The sequence below is a fragment of the Prionailurus viverrinus genome, chromosome B2 (assembly GCF_022837055.1).
Source record: "Prionailurus viverrinus isolate Anna chromosome B2, UM_Priviv_1.0, whole genome shotgun sequence".
Classification (NCBI taxonomy): Eukaryota; Metazoa; Chordata; class Mammalia; order Carnivora; family Felidae; genus Prionailurus; species Prionailurus viverrinus.
The window spans coordinates 47,221,937-47,247,155 of record NC_062565.1 but is presented as its reverse complement, the minus strand read 5'-3'; the positions used below and the strand labels follow the sequence as shown (position 1 = coordinate 47,247,155).

Here is a 25,219-nt window from a genome sequence, read left to right as displayed (position 1 = left end):
TATGTCATACTGAAGTTTCTTAAGTCAGCATTAAGGACCCAGTCCCTTCCTACTTCTTGAGTCTCTCTCTTCTTGCCGTTCTCTCCTTACTCCAGATATTTCTCCACACATTCCTTAAAAGAGCTAGAAACAGGGTTGAAAGTTGAACTATTATATCCAACATGGTTATCTGGAAAATAAAATTAAAAATATATATATATAAACTTGCAGTGAAAATTGATGGAAAAAAATCTCTTTCAAAATACGGAGCCCATTTTGGGGCGGGGGTGGTGGTGAAAAATTCAGAAAGCAATTAGATAAAAGAGTAATCGCCCCCAAAGAGTTTCAAGCTGTTTGGGGCCAATTAGCATAATGAGTAACAGTACAGGCTTCAGAATATGACAAAATCTGGATCTGATCATGATGTGGCCACTTAAAACCTACATAACATTTGCTGAGTCCTAACACCTCTGAGCCAGAATTCTCAAAATAATTCCTATCCTTCACAAAGATTAAGTTATATATATCTACATTTGGCACAACTATCAGTACACCATTAAATTTTAAATAAACTGTAGGCAATTATTATTAAGAATAAAGTAAGGCTATAATATTATTGCCATATACCAGATAGGAATAACCCTTGTTTAATCAATGCTGAACATAATAAGCATCCCTGGGGCAGAACCTAGACCATATTCCCCCAAGGGCTTTATGGACTCTGATTCCTTGGTGCACTTCCCTTGGGACCAAGAATAAGTTTCCAGGTAACCAGTCACTCAGGATGGCTGAGTAAAAATAAGCATATATTTACTCCCAAGGAGTCTTGTTTTTTTATTAAAATGATTCTTTCAGTTTGTTTACTTCTCTCAGAATAAACACTTAAAATTGAATCTCCCTTTATCTTTGTAGTTGGGATTCTATGACCTCTGTTGGGATAAGAAAATAATATTTTCTGTATGGCTAAATCAACTTTATACAGACTAGGCAAATCCAACTATTGTGTTTCTGCCTGCTTTTATTGCAAATGGGAGAACACAGCTTGTGATGCTTACCTCTTCCTTTGCAGTCCTTGAAAGATTTATGTATATATATATATGTATACATATATATATATACACATTCATACATACACACATACACACACAAGTAATTGGAAACCAAATTAAAAAAAATAATGATAAAAGACTAATAAAAGTATTTATTTAAGCATTTAAATTTCCTTTACGAAAAAGATACATGATTTAGTGAAAAAAAATAGATTGAAATCAAAATAAGAGCATTCTGGTTTGACATCTAACACTAATTATATTATCTTGAAGATGTAATTTATTTTCCCCATCCTTAAATTTTTCATATTCAATGCAAGTTTATCATCTTATCAAAATTCTGAGTTTATACATATGCATATATAAATATGAAAGGAATGTATATATAGATGTATCTGTGAAAATGTTTATATGCGCATCTGCGTTCACACCCACAGACATCCTCTGTTTCTAGTATTTAAAATGCCCACCTCTTCATTCCTCAATCCAAGACAACTGAGCAGTGGGAACTTTTTAGAAACGCAAATTCTCAGGCCCTACCCCAGAGGTACTGAATCAGGCATTGTGGGGGAGACACTCCAGCATCTGTGTCGCAACCTGCCTTCCAGGTGATTCTGAAGTGCACTACAATGTGAGAACCACTGCATTCGAACATTCCCAGGGAAGAACCATAGGCTGGAGTTGTAAGCAGAAATGGAGAACCAGTAATTAAAGGGGGAAATGCAGGATATTCTACAGACAACTTGGGTGAGAAGTGGTAGGAACGGTTTAGGGAGACACAGCAGAGGCAGGCACAGGGGAGTGTTCTTTATGGTAGTAGGGAATTGGTATGGCTGTAAAAATACACTGCAGAAGCCGGAGGGGCAAGAATAAAGCTGTAGCCACATGCTCACATGTTAAATCACTGTTCTCATGCAGTCATTTCTGCAATTGTGCTAAGAATTGCTGGATTTAGAACCTTTTTCCTGCAGTGGATCCCAGAGGAAGATAATGATCCTGTTCTCAGCCATAGCTGTCTCTGACCCCTAGTTATTTACTGTAGAAACCTGAGACAGGAAGATTTAAGGCTTCTCAGGCTGATCCTGTGTATCTTTTCCAGAATGTTTTCAATAACCCAAGATTCTTCTGATTCCAGGTTGAATTTCCCCCTCATTGGCAGCTTGGGAGTATCTGTGTTCAGGGAAAGGAAGAAAACACCTGGAGTTTCAATGGGCTACAGGTAAATTTGACCAGAGAAAGTTGCAGGGGTGAGAATAAGCCTATGAAAACGACAAGGCAAGAACTCAGCATGGACACTCTTCAGGAGGCTTATGGATGCCATGTTGTCATCCAGGACATTACCCAGAGAGGGGAACCCCTGGCTTTGTAACTTCCTGGCCAGTGTGAAGGCCACCAGCTGGCAATAACCTTTTCTGCGATGCTCTGGCAAGGTATAGCCATGGCACATGGTGGAAAACTGATCTGTGAGAGACCAAGAGACTGGGTTTCCCTTGTCATCACGGACACATACACTGGGGAAGCAAGAGATGAGGTTCATGATGTACCGGAGACACTGTTCATTGCCACCCCGCGACCAAGTCCTGTTGAGAAGATCAGCATCAGCAACACTCAGGCAAGTCAGTTGTGGGGAAGAACCCATTCTAGAAGAAAACAACATGAGAAGGAACGTGAACTTGGGATCATATGAATACAAACAGCTGCTTCACTTTCTCCACTGATTCAAACTGGGAAACCATTCCAGAGATCGTCCTTAACAAATACCAAAATATTTTCAATGCATTAGAATCTGTCACTTCCCACTTATGAACATCATTTAGCGTTTCATTTCTGATAGGGCAAAATACTCATATCAAATTTAAGTCTTTCCTTTCAAATTTATGCCTATTTCTTATTGTCTTCAGTGTAGATTAGGGCAAGTATTTCATTTTTCTGTAAAACAATTCTGACTTGTTCTTAATTTTTCTTTAATGTTTATTTATTTATTTTGAGAAAGAGACAGATAGAGTGAGAGTAGGGACAGGTGGAGAGAGAGAGGGAAACACAGAATCAGAATCAGGCTCCAGGCCCTGAGCTATCAGCATAGAGCTTGACATGGGACTTGAATCCACGAACCGTAAGATCATGACCTGAGCTAAAGTTGGATGCCTGACCAACTGAGACACCCAGGCACCCCAGCCAACTTGTTCTTATAAAGTCCTAAGTCTGTTGACACCCTTCTGAAACCTGAACAACTCCAGATTCTTGAGCCCCAATCTTTTTCTTGGTTAAAAAAATAAAGTAGTAGTATAAAACTTACATCTTTCTGCATACATGGCCAGAAGAGAAATACAAATTGCTGAACATTCTAGGAATATATAGATGCTCAAGAAATGCTAGTTTTTCTTACCTTCCCCTGAAAGGTCTGGAAAAATGTCTAAAAGTTCATGGTATTGAGATAAAAAGATAGGAATTGGTACAATTACTAAGGACTGAGATGGGATTACTTAGTTAAGCCTATGGGGCTGGTTTTGCCTCAGAATTTGTTTTCATTCTTGAAGTTATCAATGTCATAAGACCATCCTGTATGTTCATTAAGAGACTGCTAATGCCAAAGTACAAGTTTGTGTTTTCTTTTCATTAGTGGCTCTGCAGTGTTAGCTCACATTTTAGGCATACTACGGGCTCTGGAACTGGGCCAACTCTCTAACCACTAAGCTTGGGTAAAAAATAAATAAATACAAGCAATAACTGGCTTAATAGAATTCTTAATTTAATTTTTGAAGATGCACTTTATTTTTTTTTTTTAAGTTTATTTATTTTGTGAGAGAGAGCAAGGCAGGGGCAGAGAGAGAGAGAGAGAAAAAAAAAAAAAAATCCCAAGCAGGCACCACACTGTTAGCACAGAGCTTGAACTCAGGGCTCGATCCCATGAATCGTGAGATCATGACCTGAGCCGAAATCAAGAGTTGGTAGCTCAACCAACTGAGCCAGCCAGATGCCCGGAAAAACAAAGGCTGAGAAGCCTAAGGCAGAGATGTCACTGTAAATAAAAACATTGCTAAGACCAGTGTTTTAGGAATAGTTGTCTTAGTAGTTACATATATGACCTTGTATCTGAAGGGCAGGGTATCCAAATTAAGAGTATATGAAGTTTGATAATGACTTAGGCGCTAAAGACAGTATCTTCCTAATGCAGAAGGGAGCAATTGATTTAAATTTAAATTTAATTAAATTTAATTTAATTTTAGAGACAGCGAGCATGAGCCCGTGAGCATCTGTGCACGAACACCAGGTGAAGGTGGTGAGGGAAGGGTAGAGGGAGACGGAGAGAGAGAATCTTAAGCAGGCTTCATGCCCAGCATAGCACAGAGCCAGATGTGGGGTTTGATCTTACAACTGTGAGATCATAACCTTAGCTAAAATCAAGAGTTGGACACTTAACCGACTGGGCCACCCAACTGCCTCAGAAGGAAAGCGATTTAAATCAAAATCCGATTTTAAAAGGCCTGACTGGGGATGGAAAAAATTTTTAAATAACACTTCAGGGATATGACAGTAAACAGACTGGGAAACTCTAAAACTCTAAAGGAAAAATAGCCTTGTTTCTTCAGTAAAAAGTAATGTAAGACATAAAAAAAGATGAACGGGGAACCCATATATCAAAAAAAAAAAAAACTAAAGAGAGATTAATCAATTGCAATATATGAGCTTTATTTAGGTGCTTATTCAAAACAAACTGCTAAAAGTATTATGATAGTTTGGGAAATGTAACTACTGACTGGTTTAAGGAAATACTGACAAAATTTTAAGATATTGTAGAGCAAAGGGCTGGTGCAGCAGACCTAAGGCTCTATCTTTAGAAAAGCCTGCTTGTGGGGCGCCTGGGTGGCTCAGTCAGCTGAGGGTCTGACTCTTCATTTTGGTTCAGGTCATGATCTCATGGTTTGTGAGATTGAGCCCCATGTTGGGTTCAAGACTGACAGTGCAGAGCCTGCTGGGGATTCCCTCTCTCTCTCTCTCTCTCTGTCCCTGTCCCGTTCATGTTCTCTCAGTCTCTCTCTCAAAATTAATAAATAAACATTAAAAAAAAAAAAGAAGAAGAAGAAAAAGAAAAGCCTGCTTGCCAGGTTGGCCCTTGGCTGGTATCTGGCAATTTGGATTTCTGCCGGTGTCCTGCCATTCCCAGACCTGATAGGAGTTGAAACTCACTGTGCCTGTTTGTAACAGTCAGTGTGATTTATGATGAAAACCTGCCTTCCTTCTGGAAGTCTAAAAAATTGGTATGTGCTAGACAGAGGGTGCCTCCAATAAAAATCCTGTATATGTTGTGACAACTTATTGCTGAGGAAATCAAGTGTGTTTTGTGTGACTCCATTGGGGAGGATTCTGGAAAGCTTGTCCCTGGTTTCCTTTGGACTTTGCCAATGCACCTTTTTCTTTGTTGATTTTGCTTTGGAGTGTATGTATGCTGAGTCCTATGGGTCCTTCTAGCCAATTAGTGAGCCTGTGGGTGGTCCTGGGGACCCCTGACACAGAAGTGATATTAGTATAGTGTGTGTGTGTGTGTGTGTGTGTGTGTGTTTAAAAATAATCCTTATCTTTTGGAGACATATATTAAAATACTTAAGAATTAATGGGCAAATCTCTGAGATATAATCTCTTCAGAATAACTAGCAGATGGGGTATGGATGAAACAAGATTAGCCATATATTTTCTTTTTTTAATTTTTTTTCAACGTTTATTTATTTTTGGGACAGAGAGAGACAGAGCATGAACGGGGGAGGGGCAGAGAGAGAGGGAGACACAGAATCGGAAACAGGCTCCAGGCTCTGAGCCATCAGCCCAGAGCCTGACGCGGGGCTCGAACTCACGGACCGCGAGATCGTGACCTGGCTGAAGTCGGACGCTTAACCGACTGCGCCACCCAGGCGCCCCTAGATTAGCCATATATTGATGGGAGGTTCATTATAGTAGTCTGTCAGCCTTTGTATGTGCTTGGAAATTTTCATAACTGAAAAAAGTAAAATAAAAGTAAAGTCCAGTTGCTTTATGTGATTTAAAGTGCTCATTCTTCTTTAGGTTTTGTCTTGTTTTGCTCAAAAATTCCCTCACTATACTCCATAGAAGAAAAAGTAACATTCACTGAGGTGGATACTTTTCAATATATCATGTTTCATTTCTTTACATAGTACATGTAAGGAAGATATTATAGGTTAATTTTCAAAAAGAAGAAATTGATTGAGGCTCAGAAAGATGAAGCAGAAAGGAAAGTAACTAGCAAATGGCACAACAAGGGCTTCCCAGTGAGAAAGACAGAATATAGATACAAAGTAACAAATCTTTTGAAGACTGAATTCTGGAGACAGAATCAGGAATTATTTCCTGGCTCTGCAATTTACTCCTGTGTGTTACTTAAACTCTGTTCAAAAAGGGAATTCCACAGTTAAAGGAATCTAGACATAATATACATAAAACATTTAGTGCCTGGCATATAAGAGCTCCACACAAGTCAGTTATTTACCCTCATCCTTGAAACATGAAAAAAAAAACAATAAGCACTTTTGGCTCAGACAACAGAAGCTAGTTAGAATTATCTGCAGGAGGAGCATACAGGAATAATTTTTCTGTGTATACTGTGAAAATACAGGACTCCTGAGTCTGTTTATCACTAGGCACAAAGACTGCGGTTTGATTTTGCAAAACATTATGAGCAGTCAAGCACAGCAGAAACAATTAAACACACACAGATCCACAGGTGCATACACACAGAGACAAATCTAGACCCCGTGGCTCTAATCCAAGGTACCCAAATGTTCCTTAAAAATACCATGTATTCTAGGTACTACTATTTGTACTCCTATATAGTAAGTCCCATCCCACATGTAGAAACTTAGTTTACATACAGGGAACTGGTGTTCGGCAGAGTTGGAGGAGGAGAAAATCGAATGGCCTTGAAGGAGGTTAGCTTTACATCTAACTGCTTTGAGTTGGCAACATCTTTGGAAACATCATATAATTCACTCTGCAGCCCTGTACATGGTAAGAAATAATGAAAAATGTGGGTATTTTATTTGAAAACACAAAAAGGAAATTTGTTGCAGTATTTTTATACTAATTATCATCAACACCACCAGTTTGCCACCTTGCATTATCCTAACCACTATATACTTACATATGAATTATTACAGTTACTCCTTGCCTGATTTTCAAACATTGTGTGGGATTTTCAAATCCCCATCATATTGTTCATCGCGATCATGGTCTCCCATTAATATTTCTGATGAGAATATCCCTTAGGAATTTGGAATTGCTTGTGGGATTTTCTTGATTTTTCTGACTTTCCAGACTGATCTTACACTCTTTAAGGTAAGAGAAATTTTATAACTATGAAATTCTACAATCTAATATACAGCTAGAAGTATAAAAGAGCTCAAATTGATTTGGCATGACATTCTGACTTAAAGACTCTTCCAGCCTCTTGTCCTAGATTCCTGTTACAGAAATATCAAGGTATAGGGGCGCCTGGGTAGTTCAGTCAGTTGAGTGTCTGACTTTTGATTTCAACTCAGGTCATGATCTCACAGTTGGGGAGAGGGAGGCACATGTTGGGCTTTGCACTGACAGTGTGGAGCCTGCTTGGGATTCCCCCCCTCCCTTTCTCTCTGCTCCTCCCCCACTCATGCTAGCTCTCTTTCTCTCTCTCTCAAAATAAATAAATAAACTTAAAAAAATATATCCTCAATAACAAATCCCCTCCCCCAAAAGGAGTATCAAGGTATAAACTATATTCCTAAGGTATAAACGTAGGAGTATCAAGGTATAAACTTACTTGTATCCTACACATTTATCACAGCTATACTATATTATCTATAAATCTTTATTCAGTACTTGTCATATGTAAAGCCCTATGCTGGGCACTGTGTCACAGTGAGACAAGAATGGTACTGTCTCTGTTCATCAATGATGAAGCTCATTGCATGGAATGTTAGCTTCTATTTACTGAGAACTGACTTGCTCTCCTTTTCCAAAATCCTATTGGCTCTCTCCTTTCCAGTCTGGGTCTTCATTAGTTGGATCCCCTCTAAATTGACTTTCCCACTTCCATCCATATCTAATGGCTTTTTCCCTCCTTCCAGTAAGTCACTTCTTGAAGAATACATAAATGCAGGAATGGAAAGCCATATTGAACACAGTCTGGTATCAGAGCCTTGGCTTCTCCCTCAGGGAGTTAAGTCTAAGAAAAGATAAGCAGGTCTTCAAGTTAATGCTATTAAAAATTATAGATGCTGTGGCTAGAATCCCATAGAATAGCCCCGAATTACATCTAAGTAATTCAAAAGACTATGAGGAAAAAAACCAGCTGTGCTAACCAAGGGTATGGTAGTTCAAACAGAATTTCTTTTTCCTAAATTAGACTGAACTAATTCTTTATGAAATTTAGACTAACATTTCTTTGAAAAACCTTTTTAAATTATAAGATGCAACAGAGAAAACTATATAACAAACGCTTAGCTTAATGATTATTTTAAGTACTACTAATGCCACAAAGAAATTTACTTACCCCCTTCTATTTAATACTCTCCCAATCACAATTCCCTCACTCTCCTCTAATAATAACCATTATCATTTTTATGACAATCACATCCTTTTAAGTTTTACTATGCAAATGTGAGTCCTTAAACACTCTTAGATTTTGTCCACTTTTTGTCTGGTAAATAATTTACAGATTTTCTTTCAATGTCTAGCTCCCCTACACCCACCTTTAAAAATTCTTTCAATTTATTTGTAAAGAATCCAGTTTGCTGGGTAGAATATCCATAGTTTGGATTCTGCTGATTATCCTTCCATGGTATTGTTGACCATATCCTTCTGTCCATTGTATAGACTACCATTTTAACAAATGATTTTCTCCTTTCCCACAGAAGGAACTTTCACTAATCGTCCTGCCTTCATCCATCCTACCTCCTTCGAAAGGCAGGAGTTGTTCATTGGATAAGACAGAACTCAGGCCATTTAACCACAGTTGATTGGAGTATAGTAACAGTGGGCAGGCTTCTGAAACTTTTAGCTCATGTCAACAAGCTCTCTCATGTGCATGCAGCTAGTAGTGAACAAAAGGGCCTGGTCTGTCTGTCTGCTATATACTTCTTTATTCCTGGCCTTTGCAAGGCCAAGACAAGGAATGTGGCGCTTCCTAGTAGGTTAGTGGGTTAACCATCATTTAATATTGTTTATGGGTGGCTCTTAGATTAAAAATGACAATGGCATTCCTGGGCAGAGTGTGCTGTTGCTCTGAACACCCATCACTAAGGTAGCTATGCTGCCTAATGCTTAATCTATCCAGGCAGCCCAACAGTGGCTCTGTGGCATAAGATAAAAGATTGACCATTTCTATGGCAGTAGATAGGCTTCTGAAGTTGTTCATGATTTGGGGATGTTATGGAAGCAGCACTTTTTTAGATGCTCTGATTAAAAATAGATAAAGATACTGATGACTCCTCAGAAGCTATTCAATATTCTAAAGAGAGGGGCACCTGGGTGGCTCAGTTGGTTAAGTGTCTGACTTCAGCTCAGGTCATGATCTCACAGTTGATTCAAGCCCTGCGTTGGGCTCTGTGCTGACAGCTCAGAACCTGGAGCCTGCTTCAGATTCTGTGTCTCCCTCTGTCTCTGCCCATCCCTTGCTCATGCTGTATCTCTCTCAAAAATAAATAAACATTAAAAAAAAATCAATATTCTAAAGAGATTATAGTTCTTACCATAGAAACCTACAGCCAAGAGGCCACATCAGAAGCTAAAGGTGATGCCTGCACTGATTACATACTAAATGAGGGGCTTTTACCACTCCAGTTATTTTAGGTACTATTAACTTACATCTGTCCCCATCAAACTTCAGGAAAGATGGTTGTGTCAATTTAAATGACCATAACTGACTCATGATTAACAGCTCAGCCTTCTGGAAAAAAATACTGGCAAAAAAAAAAACACAAAAAACATACATCCTTCTGGATGTTCTCTTCGTAATGATGGGTTCAGGTGATTTGAGGGTAGTAGGCCTATAGCACCATAATGTATACAGTTACTGCCATGATTTTTCACACCAAGGAAGAGATACTCATTTTCACATTAAAGTAATAATGATGAGAAAATTCTCCTAGGTTGGCTAAGTGAGTGGTAGAACCATGTTTCACTTCTAACCAGCATAATTGGGGTAAGTCTGTAAAGCTGGGAGACAGTTTAGAACTTCCACTATAAGGTCATTTTGAGCATTTCCAAATGGATTTCACAAAACGCCCCAAGTCTTTAGGTTATGAATATGCATTAGTCATTGCTTGTAGGTTGAAGGGAGTAGTTAAGATGGCAGAGTAGTAGGGAGGCCCTGGGCTTGCCTTGTCCCTCAAACACAGCTAGATCAACATCAAACCATTGTGGACACCTAGGAAATCATTGTTTGCAGGTAGATAGAAACTTTTCCTGTGAGAGGGCTTCAGCTATTTGTTGATGAAAAAAAATTACCAGACTTTAAATTTCTAACATGGGGGAACCTGCCTTCCTGTCACATGATCAAGAAACTCATTTTCAATGGAATAGTTAGAAATAGTAACTTTGTTGACTGTATCACCCACCAGTCAGTATGAAAAGTTGAAAAAATGATATACTGAAGCTGAAATTGTCCATCTACACTATTAGAAACTCTTTTTTAAAAATGTTTATTTATTTTTTAGAGAGAGAGTGAGCAGGGAAGGGACAGAGAGAGAATCCCAAGCAGGCTCCATGCTGTTAGCACAGAGCCCGACACAGGGCCTGAACTCATGAACGTTGAGGTGACGCCCTCAGCCAAAACCAAGATTTGGGTGCTTATCTGACTGAGCCACCCAGGTGCCCCCTTCACACTGTTGGAAACTCTGAATGTATTTTTGTCTTGGCTAAAAGTTCTTCCACTAGCATTGATAACCATGCAGTTGTCTCCTCAGAGCTCAAATATACTCTTATTTTAATCATGTCAGGATAACCTATGCAGATCAGTTAACTATCTCTTTCTAGAATCATTTGCTTCAGAAAGAAGAGAAGACCTACCTATTGGCTTATACTTAAGTTAGAGTCATTTAAAAAGATGGTGACAGGAAATGATTAAGGGTAATAAATAAAAATATGCTGATATTCATTGATATCCATATTACAGTAACATTGAGGGAAAAAAAAAGTCACCTAAAAGCAGCCTCATTTAAATGGCCTCCACATACCCCAATGCCAAGCCTCATTAGGAGTAAAACATGAGTTTTGTTTTTTTTTTTACAAAACTGTAGTACATAAATTGTAACTATATAAAATGTATATATGTATATATATATGAATTTGTGTACTTAATATAGGTCATATCTATCTAACATACATGACAAAAATGAGAACAAAAAAGACTGCTTAGACTCACACCTATCTCACCTTGTATTTGAAAAACTTGATTCCAGTTGATAACATCATGTTCTTCCAACAGCCATCGGTAAGCCCTGATATCCTTGTAGAACACAGCATAGGCATTAGTATAATGGTCCAGGTTATCCATCTCAGCCTAGGATGGAAGACATAATCATAAAAACATAAATATATCCTCTAGGTAACCCAAATCCTAGATAGATTAGATACCATTAGCTGCATATGTCTAGATAATTCCCATTACCAGAGTTAGCCATCTATAAACAATGGCTAGATGGGAATGTGGCTAATATACTGTAGAAAGGGAAGAAACAGAAATTTTGGAACTTTTGCTTGATAATTCTTCTGGTATTTGGGAAGTGTTAAGATATTTCACATTTTTCTGGGATATTGCTTATTTACAAAAATGAAATGCATATAATTTAATGGAGCCGCCTACAAGAATCAAATGGAACTCTCAGAACTTTCCTAGGTGGTCAGAGCAGCACACCTTTGATCATGTGAGCTTCTCTTTGGCTTTGAGGCAGAACAGGGCAGATGTCATCCTTTTCAACCTTCTTAGATATTTATCCACATGACCCAGAGTCATCGGTCACAAGGAATCATCTAACCAGTGGAAAAACTAGTATGCACAAGTATGTATGCTTCATGCTTCTAGAGATTATGAAACACTAAAGAAGCACTTAACACATTTAGAGTAGTGGTTTTCTATGTCTGATACTCCAAAGCCAGTAAAATTAGAAACTAATGGTGACATGTGTAGCGTGTTAAGCTAACATACATGGCTATGATAGTTATAATATCCCCTTTACCTAATCTTTTCTTTCTAGTTGATGTCAACTCGTATATGTTTTGGCGTTTCAAACCTGTACCTCTTTCTGTCGCCGGGTGATAACAGCTTTGAAGTCTGGCCATGAATCCACTACCACTTCCTTTTGAAAGGGATTCCCACGATTTATGTTCATCACAGCTCCATAAACCTGAGCCAGAGAACCCAGAGAGAGAAGCCAATCACATTACTAACTATTCCAGTTACATGTTACAATTTTCACTTCTTCTGCTGTATAACTGAGGCCATGAGAAGGGAAATTATAAACATGTACACATACATATATATACAACACGCACAGATACAAACTTTTCTCTTGTTATTTCATCACTGTACATGAAAACTAATAGTCTGTGAAAGCCTATGAAAACACTCCCCAAACTTAGGTTTTTATCATACAGCAGTGAGAAGTACCAAAACAATGGGGAATCGATGGGTGCTTGGCCATAGGCCATAATAAATACTTACAGAATGCATCAGAATCTGATGTATGGATTTAGGGATTATATATCTTTTAAAAGTTCCACAGATAATTTTGGTTCTCAGGTACTTTTGCTGCTTATTATACTCTCTGAAAATAACCTGTTAAATGCAATGACTCCTTCAACCCTGAATTACAATTAAACATCACTGAGGGTAACCCCCTCTCCAAATAAAAGACCCCTGCATTCAGATTTGATGGAGCAAGCCTCTATAAGTATTCCCGGAGGGTCATAACTATGTCTCATTCATTATTATATCCATGGAGTCTGATACAATGGATCAATTACTTGTTGACTAAACAGTACTGAATATTCGAATTCCCTTCTGCGGCCTTTCATATTTAGTCTCCACTAAGAATCAAAAATGCCTGCCCTACAAAACAACTTCCATATGTTATGTGTGTTTACAGAGAAGAGAAAGTTGTGGAGACTGAGGAGAGTGAGCTATAGGCTAGTGCTCCTAGCAGTATCTTCATAACAGATAAAAACTGGAAATAATTGGAGTGTCCGCCAACAGTGGAAAAAATGAATAAATGTTGGCACATTTATACTTTGGATTACAAAAAAAGAAACTTAATGTTGAGCAAAAGAAGGTAGAAACCAAAAGATACTTACTTTGATCCAATTTACATTATATTCAAAAACAGACAAAACCAAATTATGGCTTTAGAAGTCAAGATAGCAGTTACTCTTGGGGAAAAGGGAAAGGCAGTGTTTGGAAAAGAGCTTTGCAGGGTAAGGAGAAGTCGTGCCTGAAGTAATGTTCTTTCTTGACTGGAGTGCAGGTTATATAGATATTTGTTCTATGGAAATTCATTGAGCTACATAATTATGTACACTTTCTAGTATGTGTTATACTTCAGTGAAAACCAATTTAAATTCTAAGGGCATTGGAACCTACATTTTACCTCTTTCATCACATCTTTATTCAAATCACTCACCTCAATGACAACAACATTATTCAACTGTCCTCTGTCTTACCCAGCCTGGGACCTCACTCAAGTCTTCTCATAGACCATCTCTTTCCAAATTTAGTCTGGCTAATACTAATGTGCAACATGGATCACAGTGAAAATCTGAGAAGTAAAGCCACCTGGAAGGCTCATGCTTGTTTCATTAATCATTAAATTCTGGGGCTGCTGATCCTACATATATATAGGCATAAGCTTATTAAAATGTCTATTCCCATGAAGAAACCAAACATCTTTATTAAAAAACGGAACTTAGATGTGCTTGGAATGCTTAGAAGAATAGAAGGGAAAAAACCTTTCCAATATTCAGATTGTGAAAGAAAAAAGGCAACCAACATGACTTGTTTGTAAGAGATTTGCAACCAACTGCAAGATTTCGCATTGGTTGAAAACTAAGAAACAAACTCTTCTAACAGCTGTTTATTTAAAGGGTGAGTGTTGAGAGGAGAGGGAAGTAGCTAGGGGAAGTAAGGATGCTGGAGGAATGAACAGTTGGAGTTTGTGGAGAAAATTTGGAGGAATATTTAATCACTGAAATACTATGATGAAGTAGGTGGGGGGATGGGTAAAATAGGTGATGGCACCAGGCCAATAAGGATGGCATTTGTGATGAGCACCAGGTTTTGTATGGAAGTGTGGAATCACTAAATTGTACACCTGAAACTAATATTACACTGTATATTCACTAACTGGAATGTAAACAAAAGCTTAACAAAAAGAAAAAAAAATGAGATTATAGAATACAGAGCCATGGCCTCCAAAAAATGGAGGAAGTGTGTACAATAAGACTATTTTTTATCTTTTTTATTCTCTAAAGGCCACAGTGTAACTGAAGGAGTATTCTGAAAGTATGGTCACAGAACCCAAGTCAGGCATTACATAACAATGAAATAATTGAAGTAAGATAAAGAGTGTCAAAGAAAAAGAGACTTTAGTGTATAGAAAACGAGTAATTGAGAGTGCCAAGCTAAGCAGCTATGAAAGAGAAGATTATACAAGGAAGACGTTGATTTGTGCCTACATGCTTCATTTCTTTAAGTCTTACTTCAACGTTTATTTATTTTTTGGGGGGACAGAGAGAAACAGAGCATGAACGGGGGAGGGGCAGAGAGAGGGAGACACAGAATCAGAAACAGGCTCCAGGCTCTGAGCCATCAGCCCAGAGCCTGACGCGGGGCTCGAACTCACGGACCGCGAGATCGTGACCTGGCTGAAGTCGGACGCTTAACCGACTGCGCCACCCAGGCGCCCCCTTTAAGTCTTACTTCAAATGGTGTTATGAGAGGCAAACATTAAAAACAAACAAACAAACAAATAAACACCACACAGTTTAGGATCTGGTAACTTGGATTTAAATCTGAACTCTAGCACTTAGATATAGGGAAGGCATTTAGTAACATCATCTGTAAAATCATAATGTAAACACTTGCCTATTCAGAGTATTAATATTCTAGAGGGATTAATAAGTTTTTATAAAGCTCAAATGAGATAGTGTGAAAGATATTTTGAAAATGATTATATACCATTCAGACCAACTCAACTAATCCAAATTCAGAGGTCTTTAAAAAATAAGATTTGAAAAGGTGGGTATTAAGAAGCAATTATTTTATAATGCTGCCAGTGACCAACCAACAAGAGTTTATTGAGTAACTATTTTGGGCAGAGCCCCATGGCAAGCACTGTATGAACGAGGAGTCCAAAAAAAAAAAAAAAAAAGACAACATCTGCACTTGGGCATCTGGTAGCTAAGTCGCTGTGGGAGAAGCAGTAGATATGAAATCAAAGGAACTAAGAACCGAGATTTAACTTGATTCTTTACTTGCTTTAACCTTTTTTGGACTCCAACTTAATTCATTTTAAAAATGGATTAATAGACATCTTACAAAGCTGGTGGAAGGATAAAATAAATTGAAACTGTCTGTATGCTAAAGTACTGTCAAAATATAATATTTATAATGTAGGGGCCCATTATTTGTCTTGATGATCATAACATCTTAGATGACCCTGTGAAGGTCACCAAAACTTTTTTAGTTCTCTCCAATGAAAGAGTTGGCCAAACATTTATTCACTTTTGTGTCTGCATTCAGAATGGGAAATTTTGAGTCAGATTGTCCATTTGGTACTCTTTTAGTCATAAGATTTCAAATTATCCCTCAGATTTTCTCTACCATGCACAGTTTAAGCATGATTGGTAGGGCAAGATGACTAAATTTAATCAACCCAGTACGGTGCTCCAGATCACTTTTGTTAAAAGTCTAGTGTAAATAAGGATTATCCAGCATGTGTGCTAAAAATACAGCTCCCTAGTCTCCATCCTTAGAAATCCTGATTCATTATATCTCTTCTGGGTTATTAGCATGCCATTCATATTTGCAGTTAAATGCTCTACCATTGAACTATAACCCCCGCCACTCACATTTGAAAACCACTATTGTAGGGCTATCTCCTTGGTCAAGAAACTCAGCCCTCACAGACGATTTCTTTGCATTCTGCATTTTTTTCTCCAAGTGCTTAAAATATTTTTAATTTCACATTTATTTGTAATCTTTGATTAATGTCATCTTCCACAGTAGCTCTGAGTTATCAGCAGGCCCTCATGGACTTTGAGAAGACTTCAACAGATAGAGGCTTAATGACCAATAAAGCCACTGAAAAGAAACTTCACAAATAAAGATCTTGAAGTAATCGGAAAAACTTTATAATGACCCCTGAACCTCAGCTTCATCGTGAACCTAGATTATGTTCTTATGAGCAATACCACTTAATCCATACCCTTCTGCCATTAAAACGAAAGTTCAGTTCAAAACTCGAGTTTGCTTTAGAAATAATCTAGTCCAGTACCCCCTGAATTTTCCTAGACATCATCTAAAGTGGCTGTCAAGAATATAATTACCTGGGCCGTATCTACAATACACGGAATCAGTCTCTGGCAGGAGGGGACTGGGAAACAGTATATTTAATAAGGGCTCTAAAAAAGTCTTGACATCAGAAAAATTTGGGAAACAGTTACAAGTCTGACATTATTTCACAGATAAATAAAATAAAGAAATAAAATCAAACTCTTAAATGTGTCATACCTTGAGTGACTCAGGAAAGTGACTCTTCAGCATTTTTTCCAGTATCAGTAATTTGGTAGAACAGTTTAGCACCGACATCTTCTCCAGGGCACTAGCAATTATTCCACACCTAATTAAAAACTTGAAAGTATAGTTTTAATTTTTGCTTATTAACATCTGAAGCTCCTGAGGAATATCCTTGAAATCCTCTTTTCACCGGGTGTAGTTCGGAATGCTGTGGCTCCCTTTGAAGAGGGAAGGAAACGATGGCAGTGGAATGGGTTCCCACTCAGGGAACACGTGGGAATAGAGAATGTTAATGACCTAATCCTGGAAAGAGGTGAGTATCTACAGTGGGTTAAGTCTTGCTATTATACACATTCTGTGTACACTCAACTCTTCCTTTAAGACACCATAGCAGTTGTGATTTCACATTTGTTTGTGTTTTAATTAAGTCTGTCTCAAGTAGACTGTGAAGGAAGGCAGTGTAGGGGCACCTGGGTGGCTCAATTGGTTGAGAGTCCAACTTCGGCTCAGGTCATGGTCTCATGGGTCATGAGTTGGGAGCACAGAGCCTCCTGTGTCTCCCTCTCTCTCTCTTTCCCCCTTCCTAGCTTGCTCTGTCTCTATCAAAAATAAATACACATTAAAAAAAAAAAAAGGAAGGAAGGGTTCATGTCTGCTTTGTGCTCCATTGTACCCCCATCACCTACAGGGCCTGGCATATAGTAAAGGGCATTCTAGGTAGTTGCTGAAAGAATGATAGGAAGCTCAGAGTAAGAGTCTTAGGGTTAAGTAGGGAAACTTCTTTTTACAATGTGGGGCAAAGACCAGAGAAAGGCTTGAGTGGGTCAAGTGTCAGGTGGTTATGAGGAACAGCTTGCATAGAATCATCTAGATTGAAGATGAAGAATCACATGTGAGCAAAGGCTGAGGCTCATTTTATTATTGTTATTTTTATTTTAGAAAATGTTTTAATGTTTATTTTTGAGAGAGGGAGAGAGAGTGACTGAGCAAGCACAAGTGGGGGAAGGGCAGAGAGAGAAGGAGACACAGAATCAGAAGCAGGCTCCAGGCTCTGAGCTGTCAGCACAGAGCCTGAGGCGGGGCTCGAACCCACCAACTGTGAGATAGAGACCTGAGCCGAAGTCAGACACTTAACCGACTGAACCACCCAGGTGCCCCAGTGAGGCTCATTTTAGTGAGATAAAATTAAGGAATGAAAAAAGGGTCTTAATATAATGTATGTAATCCAACCATTCATATACAATTATATTTTCTAGATTTGGGGGCTCCATATCACCTGATTTTTGCGTTCAAGAAAACTTTTTTTTCTCAACATCCCAATCAGGTCTTGACTGAATTAAAAAATATACATATTTTCTGTTTTTCTATATTCAATGTAGTAGAGTTTATCCACTTACTCTTAGCAGTCAGGCACTGGGATGGCAAAGATAATTCAGCTAGACAGGAGAACCTGGTGCTTCTGGGTTGTGGTGGACTGTTCCTGCACAACACATTTCCAGATAGAGAAAGCTACTACTTGATTTCCTTATGTGGCAGCTCTGTGTGACTATAAGATACTCAGAGTTTGATTATGATTTACTTAAAATCCACCATAAAACTCTACATATAGTTTATGTGAGTCTGAACTAGAATCATATTTCTTGTGATCAGACCCCGTGGGCTCCAGTTGGCTGAGTGGCACACCTGAGGTATTTGTATTCTCTGTGGGAGTCAGAAGAGATACTGAGGGCCAGTACCAGAAAATCAGGCTTCTGGACCATAGTCTAGTATCATAGCCTGGGCCAATATTAGAAGCTTTGCAGAAATAGAGTTTCCAGAGCTCAGGTTGAGCAAAAGAAGAAGTTGAGCCATCCTCTCTTCACCCTTGTATCTGCTTGACTTTTCATTCACTCATGCTATCTCTGAGTAAAATTTTAACTTCTTAATAGATCCTCAAGTTAAATATATCACTTTACTGTAATGCAATATTTTTTGAGAAAAGGTGAAATAACATATTTCATAGAGAAACTGATCATGTATCTCTCATTACATTTGATGTCTAGAGATGTTTTTGTGTCCTGATACATAGCAAAGTAGCTAGTGCAAAGAGTAGGAATTCCAAGTATTTGTTGATGATTTGCTGATTTATTGTCTGGTTTATTCCCCAAACCATCTAAAACCACTTACACACATAATTAAAATACATGAATAAAAATTAACTTTAAATGAACATTCAGGCAAGGGGGAAATAGAGGTACAAAAGTAATATGGGGTCAAGAGTGAGGCCAGTAGGCAAAGCATATGGAGTACAGTTCTCCATATAGAGTTGATCCTCTTTATTTGTGGATTCCATATTTATGAGTTTATCTACTTGCTAAAATTTATCTGTAAACCCCCAAATCAATATTGACAGTGCTTTCACAGTCATTTTTGGTTATGCCCAGAATAGTGAAAAATTTGAATTTCCAATGCCCACATTGTCAGCTGAAGTTGCAGAAACTGACTTTCTGTTCCAACTCTCATACTCTAAACATGTCCTTTATGTGATCTCTTTGTTCCACATTCTTTTGCAGGTTGTGCTTTTTGTTTTGGGAGTTCACTGTTTAAAATGGCCCCAAGCAGAGTACAGTAAGACCTTGGTTTGTGAGCATAATTCATTCTGGATACATGATTGTAATCCAAAGCACTTGTATATCAAAGTGAATTTCCCCATAAGAAAGAATAGAAACTCAGATGATTCATTCCACAACCCCAAAATATTCATACAAAAATGATTAAAATACTGTAATATAATACAAAACAATAAAGAAGATACAAAATATAAAGAAAAATAAATACATTAACATCCACTTACTTTGCAAACCTTTGTGGCTGGTGTGAAGGAGATAAGAGAGTGGAGGGTTATTGTGTACGACAACTTTCACTATCACTAACAGATGTTGACTACAATACAGTATTAATAAACTTGTCATATACTGTATTTAATGTAACTGGCAATAAGGCAGCAGAGGAAAGGGTCTATATCTGCAGGCAGCCTGACCTAGAATGAAGCAAAGAATTCATAAGCTTCTTATATGGAAAAGTAAAGGACTGTCCATAGGGGCTTTGAAGTAACAAAAAGTATACTAGTACCAGTTGGGGGCACCTTCCAATGTTCTGAAAAATCACTGATTTCTGCCAAACACCATGGCCAGAGACCAAGCATCCAAGCCATGGGAGACGATCACACAACCCCACAGTGAGCGAGAGAGAGAAGAACCATTGGCTCAGTGGTGATCATGTGACATTCAGGATCCTGTACTACTTGTGTTGCAAGACATCACTTGTTTATCAAATTAAAATTTATTACAAATGTTTGCTTGTCTTGTGGAATGCTCACAGTTACTCACAATCCAAGTTACTCACAATCCAAGGTTCTACTGTACTTAGGTGCTGTCTGTGTTCCTAAGTGCAAAAAGACTGTGATGTGTCTTACCAAGAAAATACATGCTTTACATATGCTTTCTTCAGGCATGAATTCTAATGTTTTTGACTGTGAATTCAATGGTAATAAATCAACAATACATATTAATGTCTTTAAACAGAAATACATAAAAACCACGTTATGTGTTGATCTGCTGATGAAAATATTGTGACCAGAGGCTTTCAGGAAACCTAATCTTTTATTTTCCCTGGAAGCGATGGTTCAGAACTCACTAAGACAGTGTTCCCTGTGTTTATTAAACATAGCTACCACAAATAATGAGAATCAAGTGTACTCACAGTAGGTGATTTGTACTGTAATCTTTCGAGCAGCTAACACAAGAGAAACAAATGTGAGTAGTTACGTGATTCAGTTTGTCCATAAAATTATCTATATGCTCTTTACCATAGCATTTGCTTGACTTTTCACTTGTAATATCTCGAAATTAATTTCTCTAAGTTCTACATTATCAAAACCCTCCTTGATCCGGCTTCAATCTACCTTTCTAGGCTAAGAAACTCTTTCAATCCACAAATTTTGCAGGGTGACAAATACTGGTGATATTAAAATCAGAGAGACATTTCTCCTTTGGGTGCACACAGAGAGGGCACTATATTTGTTAATGAAGAAAGAGATTTTTTTAAAGCACTTGTGATCCAATGATAGTAATTATTTTTCAGATGATAGGTTTTTTGTTTAGAGATTCCTCTCTTATCTGTTTCTGTAGTAGTGCCCCTATCAGTGCAAGTAATTTAATATTTTGCAATGCTTGTTTTCCACATATCAAAATTTACAACAGTAAAACAAAAAAAAAAAAACACCAAAAAACAAAAACATCTTTTCCTGTAAACTTGATTATGATTTATTCCTCCTATATAATGCTGAATTTCACCTTCCCCCTCTATTTCTCCCATTTCTTCTTTCAATTATAATTAATGATTTGGAAACTTATAATTTTAACGAACAGATGCTTACCTGCTATGGAGAGTTCAGTTTGCTTCAGGGTAGTGGTTTCTTTTCCGTAATTGGTGAGTTTATTCTTCAAGCCTACTTCCCTAATTAGTCCTTAGTGGAAAAAGGAGGTAGTGGAAAAAAAGTGTCCACACCTGTAGAAGGGGAGGAGCTTATGGTGTCAGGTGAAAATCATCACACATACAGCATGAGTATTTTTACTCCGTCTCTTTTTTCTATCAAATTTAGACTTACAGTGTAGAAACCAGTGGATACTTATCTTGATTTAGAGATGGACATTTTCTAGACACAAAATCTATCTGTTAAGATCCTGTGAAACAGAATAAAAAGGAATGGGACCCAGGTGAAGGGGGTACAGTACGTAAATGACAGAGAGGCACTGACCCCTTATATCTTTTTATCCGTTTTGAAGAAAATGATTTTGCTTTCCTAAACTTCCAAGGCTGACAAAGGGGTAGTGTCTAAAAAGCATATTTGTGGAATTGAGAGTACTTTTGGAAATTTTGATACTTTTACCCTATTCTTTTAAATGAAAAGTCAGAGTTTACTCCCTTCTCTCAAATGGCTGCAATTTCAAGCGCCATATAAAACTTACACGGGCATGTCTTCCCACAGCACAATTCCTGAGCTTTGGGATAATAAATAGTACGAATGTCTCAGTGGTATATGAAGAATGTTTCAATCTGAATGTGGTCACATGGGAAGATACTGGTTACCAACTTATGTCTTATAAAGTCAAGATTAAATGAGGGGAAAATCAGGGCATTTTTTACTTAAAGATGCTTATTTAAGTAACACAATGGTTAGCTGGTACTTGAAAATGACTGGAGAAGTTGTATTAGATGACAATTACTGGATGTCAAAATCAGACTGTTTTTGATCTGGCTATATTGATAACTTTTTTTCTTTTAAGATATTGACTGATGGCAATATATCTGTTCATGGCTGTAAGGATACTATATAAGTCTAATCTCTTCTAAATATTATCTGAGGAAAATCAATTTAAAAAAAGGAACAGATACTGTTATTTGTCTAACGGAAACTGTTTTAGATGTGATGTACAATGTCAGGAAAAAAAAAACCTTAAAAAGGATCAAGTGATTTATAGCCTCTGAGAGACATATAAATGTCTTCCCAGATTTAGACCTCATCCTGTTCTCAAGTGTATCTGAAATAGAAACTTCTATTCTTTTTTCAAAGAAAAAATAAAATAAAATAAAAAACTAAGCAGAATAGGTGTTTTTTGTTTTTGTTTTTGTTTTTTGCCATAAGTAAAAATATCCACAGCATATTACCTTTCCAGGAAAACTACATTGGTTGAAGGTAATTAAATTTGAAATGTGTCCATCAAGCTAAAGTGAATTGTTAACCTGAGACTAAAAGGAAAAAGAAGGGAGGAGGAAGCTTGCTTACTAACATAAGATAAATTTAAAGAGATTTTCTTCTGCAAACCCACATTCATACATATTATCATTATAACACATAGTATCATTATACCTAGGAAAATAGAGGGATTTTTACGTTGTTGTAAACAGGATGTGCTCATCAGCCTCAGGAGCCTCTTCTATTTGTAGCTTATCAGAAAATCCCTAAGTCAAAATTACTATTTTTCACTTCTTAGTTCTGTCACTTACTATTTGAGCAAGAGTATTTGAGGCAGGTATTTAGCCTCCCTGAGCCCCAGATTTTTCATTGCAGGATGGGGTAATAGTTGCCATTATAGGGTTTAATCCCTAGTGTTACTAGGATTAAACATTGGTATAAATGCACGTATACATCCAATTGGTTTAGAAGAGTGCCTGGCACACAGGACACATCAATAAACGCCATTTTTGTCATTGCTATTATCGTTATATAGCCCTATTTCCCCATTTGAAAAACCTACCTTAATTTTAAGGTCTTCTTTAGGGCTGGAAATGGGATGAAATTGACGAAGGCACATTTACTTCTATTAAAAAATGAAATTGTTGGCCGGGTCGCAGCAGCTCGGGAGGCGGCAGGAGCGACAGCGGCCAGGCAGCCCAGCTTCGCGAAGGCTCTGGGCGTGCGGCGGCCCACAGGCACCTGCACGCACGGGCCGCGCCACCAGGATGCCCAGGAGGAAGGTCAATTCCCCCGAGGGGGCGGGGAAGGAGGAGCCCAAGAGGAGGTCGGCACGGTTGTCAGTTGCAAAACCTAGGGCTGCAAGAGTCGAAGCCAAAAAAGGCGGCGGGAAAGGATAAATCTTGAGACAAAAAAGTGCAAAGAGGAAAAGGGGAGCAAAGGGAAAACAGGTTAAAGTGGCTCAGCAAGAAACAAAATGACTTACCTGCAGAAAACGGAGAAACTAAAAATGAGAGTCCAGCCTCTGATGAGGGAGGAGAGAAAAAAGCCAAGTCTGATTATCAGATCCCATGTCTTATCAGTGGCCACTGTCTCCCTTCCTGTACAGATCACAGGAATACTTTTATCAACTATTTTGTAAATCCAAGTTTTTTAGTAGCTCTAGAAACATTTTAAGAAGGAGGGAATCCCAACTTAGCCCATTTTTTAAGTGTAAATGCTTTTTTTTTTTTTTTTTTTTTTTTTTTAGCAGTGAAGTCATTTGCTGGTTGTTTATTTTTTGGTACAACCAGGAAATAGTGGGATATTGAATATGGGAGGCTCTGATTGTCTTGTGTTTCAGCTTAACATTCCATAGATGGGGTAGTTTTTATATACCTTAAAAACAAGCATCCTAAATGGCAATTTGGAGTCAGTCATGCATTTAATATGTCTTGAACATTTTAAATTATACTTCTATTACCATGATGTTTTTGGTAGAATTGTTTCCTAAAGAAAACCACGCCTTGATCTTGGCTCTCCCTGTCAGACTTTTGTGAATTCTGTAACATTCTTGGTCACGGTAGTCCAGTTTCCTAGTAACTTTGTTAATGTGCTGTGCAAGATTAAAAATTTGAGTATGTAGTATATCAAATTGTGAATTAATGGGACCTAATGTAACAGCATATTAATATTTGAAGATATTGGTACTTGATATACTGTTAAGGAAAGTTTGGCTCCAAATTTTAAGCTGGAGGGTCACTGGCATAACTTAGAAAAGAATCACAAGTACATGATTTTTTAGATTTTCAGTACATACATTGAGAAGTGTATACAAGTTGAATTGTCGGTACTGATCCTCAGAACAACCAATAAAAACTGAATTATGAAAGAAAAAAATGAAATTGTCTGTAGTAGTTTTATTGAATTTTGAAAATGTCATCTCTTCATCTTCCTCTTTGTCCAATTTTAGCAGCTATCAACCCATCTTTGGATATAGTTGCTACACAATTTCATGGCCTGCATAACAGCAGGTCACTTTAATGAGAGCAAACATCTAAGCCAAGATAAAGTGGTTGTATGTTGGTCTACTAGCAATGAAATACATTCAATGGCAGCAACTCTTAGGAAAAGCTGGTTAGAATACAAAAATGGCTCAAGTTACTTTGTACATGATGAAGCCCAAATGGGAAATCTGAACTTCTCTCTGCTCGTTTTCCTTCTTTCCTCTCCCTTCCTCAAAGTTGAGTATTTCTTGACAATGAGTGAAACATCAGAGGATTTAGAAGACTTTTGTTTGAAAACTAAGCCAACCTGAACGATTCACATACTAATTTTCACAGGTGCACCTGCATTTATCTTTTGGTTGAGAATGCCAGGAAATTCTATCCAACCAAATAAAGAAAGTAAATCCTATAATTTTAGGTTCCAGTGCAGGTGAGTCATATTTAAACAAAACTTGTTTGTTAAACATATGCCCAACTGAAAGTTGAGGAAAATAGAAGGGCTCCTATAAGATAGGAATTTTAAATGACAGTGCACTAAGTTCTGCCACATATCTGTATAGGCTACCCATTCACCTTCCAAATCATAGTTTACCTTGCTTCTTTTATGCTATATATGAACACTATCTGCCATTCCAAAATATATATGTTTTAGCCTTGAAAGTTTGTGGCAGGTGGCACTCTCCACTTGTGG

General features: G+C 37.8%; 1 protein-coding gene and 1 pseudogene across 4 annotated transcripts; one reads left to right on the top strand and one right to left on the bottom strand.

The window, feature by feature from the left end:
* Positions 1–1,567: 1,567 nt before the first annotated feature.
* Positions 1,568–23,237, bottom strand: GLYATL3 (glycine-N-acyltransferase like 3). Of its 4 annotated transcripts, none has more exons than XM_047858947.1 (8): positions 23,106–23,237; positions 21,224–21,354; positions 18,204–18,286; positions 16,801–16,920; positions 12,314–12,421; positions 11,451–11,577; positions 6,911–7,037; positions 1,568–2,668 (listed from the first exon to the last, which is right to left on the bottom strand). In XM_047858947.1, the coding sequence occupies exons 4-8, from the start codon at positions 16,876–16,878 to the stop codon at positions 2,242–2,244; spliced, it is 867 nt and encodes a 288-aa protein (XP_047714903.1). In that variant the 5' UTR covers positions 16,879–16,920; positions 18,204–18,286; positions 21,224–21,354; positions 23,106–23,237; the 3' UTR covers positions 1,568–2,241. The 4 variants fall into 4 exon arrangements, with proteins under 4 accessions (XP_047714903.1, XP_047714905.1, XP_047714904.1 ...); XM_047858949.1 differs by having other exon boundaries at positions 21,224–21,313; positions 23,106–23,201; XM_047858948.1 differs by lacking the exon at positions 18,204–18,286.
* A 73-nt stretch (positions 23,238–23,310) lies between these two features.
* LOC125166439 (non-histone chromosomal protein HMG-14-like) lies at positions 23,311–23,719 on the top strand (annotated as a pseudogene).
* The last annotated feature ends 1,500 nt before the right edge of the window (positions 23,720–25,219 follow it).

Bases quoted from the DNA above. Each gene is read 5' to 3' on its own strand.
- GLYATL3 (XM_047858946.1), bottom strand. From the start codon at position 23,162: ATGTGCCTTCGTCAATTTCATCCCATTTCCAGCCCTAAAGAAGACCTT. The intron at 16,921-23,105 runs GTAGGTTTTTCA...TATACTTTCAAG, and splicing joins AAGAAGACCTTAAAATTAAG to TTTTTAATTAGGTGTGGAAT. The intron at 11,578-12,313 runs GTACAGGTTTGA...CTTCCATCCTAG, and splicing joins TCACCCGGCGACAGAAAGAG to GCTGAGATGGATAACCTGGA.